General features: G+C 69.4%; 1 protein-coding gene across 1 annotated transcript in view; it reads right to left on the reverse strand.

The window, feature by feature from the left end:
• The window catches only part of SEMA4C (semaphorin 4C), a gene marked incomplete at its 5' end in the record, with an annotated part of 6,141 nt that extends 4,987 nt beyond the window's left edge, over window positions 1–1,154 (reverse strand). Inside the window, 1 exon segment of the mRNA XM_021374716.1 lies at window positions 1,052–1,154. Coding sequence (XP_021230391.1) covers window positions 1,052–1,154 — 103 coding nt within the window.

Raw genomic sequence — 1,157 nt, forward strand, 5'->3', positions numbered from 1 at the left:
GGAGTATCTTAATTTTCAGAAAGGGGGAAAAAAAGGGGGCGAGGCAAAAGCTTGACCCCCAAACGTCCCCCCCCTGCACTCCCAGCCCCATGGGCCCGGGCCTCACCGCCGCCTTCAGCTCCACGGTGCCGGTGCTGAGGGCGAAGACGGCCTCGCGGGCGCCCACGTAGAGCAGCGCCTCGGCCTCGTCCAGCGTCAGCGTCACGTAGTGAGAGACCCCCCCCCGCGAGAAGCGCCGCGCCGCGTCCCGCAGCTCTGCGGGGTGGGCACAGAGCGGGGACGTCGGCGCGATGCCACCGCTGTCCCCGCTCCCAGCCCCCGGGTGGGCGCCGCTGGCACCTCGGGGCTGGGCCGAATCCCACCCCCTCCCCCCCCTCAAAAAACAAAGGGCCCTTTGTGGCGGCGGCGGTGCCGGGAACACTGTGGCCTTTGGTGGGACCCTGAGTCCCCCCCCTGCCCACCCCCCGTGGTAAAAAGGGCCCATTGACAGCAGTGCTCGGGGAAGGGGATAGGGCAATGGGGTGGGAATGGGGCGTGGGCACAGCGTGGGGACAGGGGGCTGGGGCACGGGTATGGCATGGGGGGAACATAGGACACAGTGTGGGGTCAGGGGGCCGGGGCATGGGTATGGCATGGGGGGACATGGGGACATAGGGCACAGTGTGGGGACAGGGGTCTCGGGGCACAGCATGGGTCAGGGGCATGGCACGGGGACCCTGGCATGGCAAAGTGACAGCGGTCAGGGGCACGAGCACGGCACGTGGGGCACAGCATGGGGACACTGGTGACCAAGAAAGGGTTGGGGGTCTCAGCAAGGGGCACGGCACAGGAACGGGGGACACGGGGGGGGGGGGCCACTGCCACCACGTGGGGATGGGGCACAGCAGAGGGGACGAGTTGGGTGCTAGATGGCACAGGGATGGAGGCACAGCCAAGAGCTGGGGGTCTCGGGGTGGTGGCACGGCACAGGGATGGGACAAAGGGACCTGAGGTGACGGCGGACATGGGGACCGGACAAAGGGGACCCGGCTGGGGGGGGCACGGTACTCACCCGCATAGGGGACGGTTTTTCGGGGCACAGCACTCCACGAGGACCCCGGGGCGGCGCTGGGGACGAGCGGCAGCAGCCAGGCGATGGCCAGCAGCAGGCGGGGGGC

Source organism: Numida meleagris, chromosome 21 (assembly GCF_002078875.1).
Source record: "Numida meleagris isolate 19003 breed g44 Domestic line chromosome 21, NumMel1.0, whole genome shotgun sequence".
NCBI lineage: Eukaryota > Metazoa > Chordata > Aves > Galliformes > Numididae > Numida > Numida meleagris.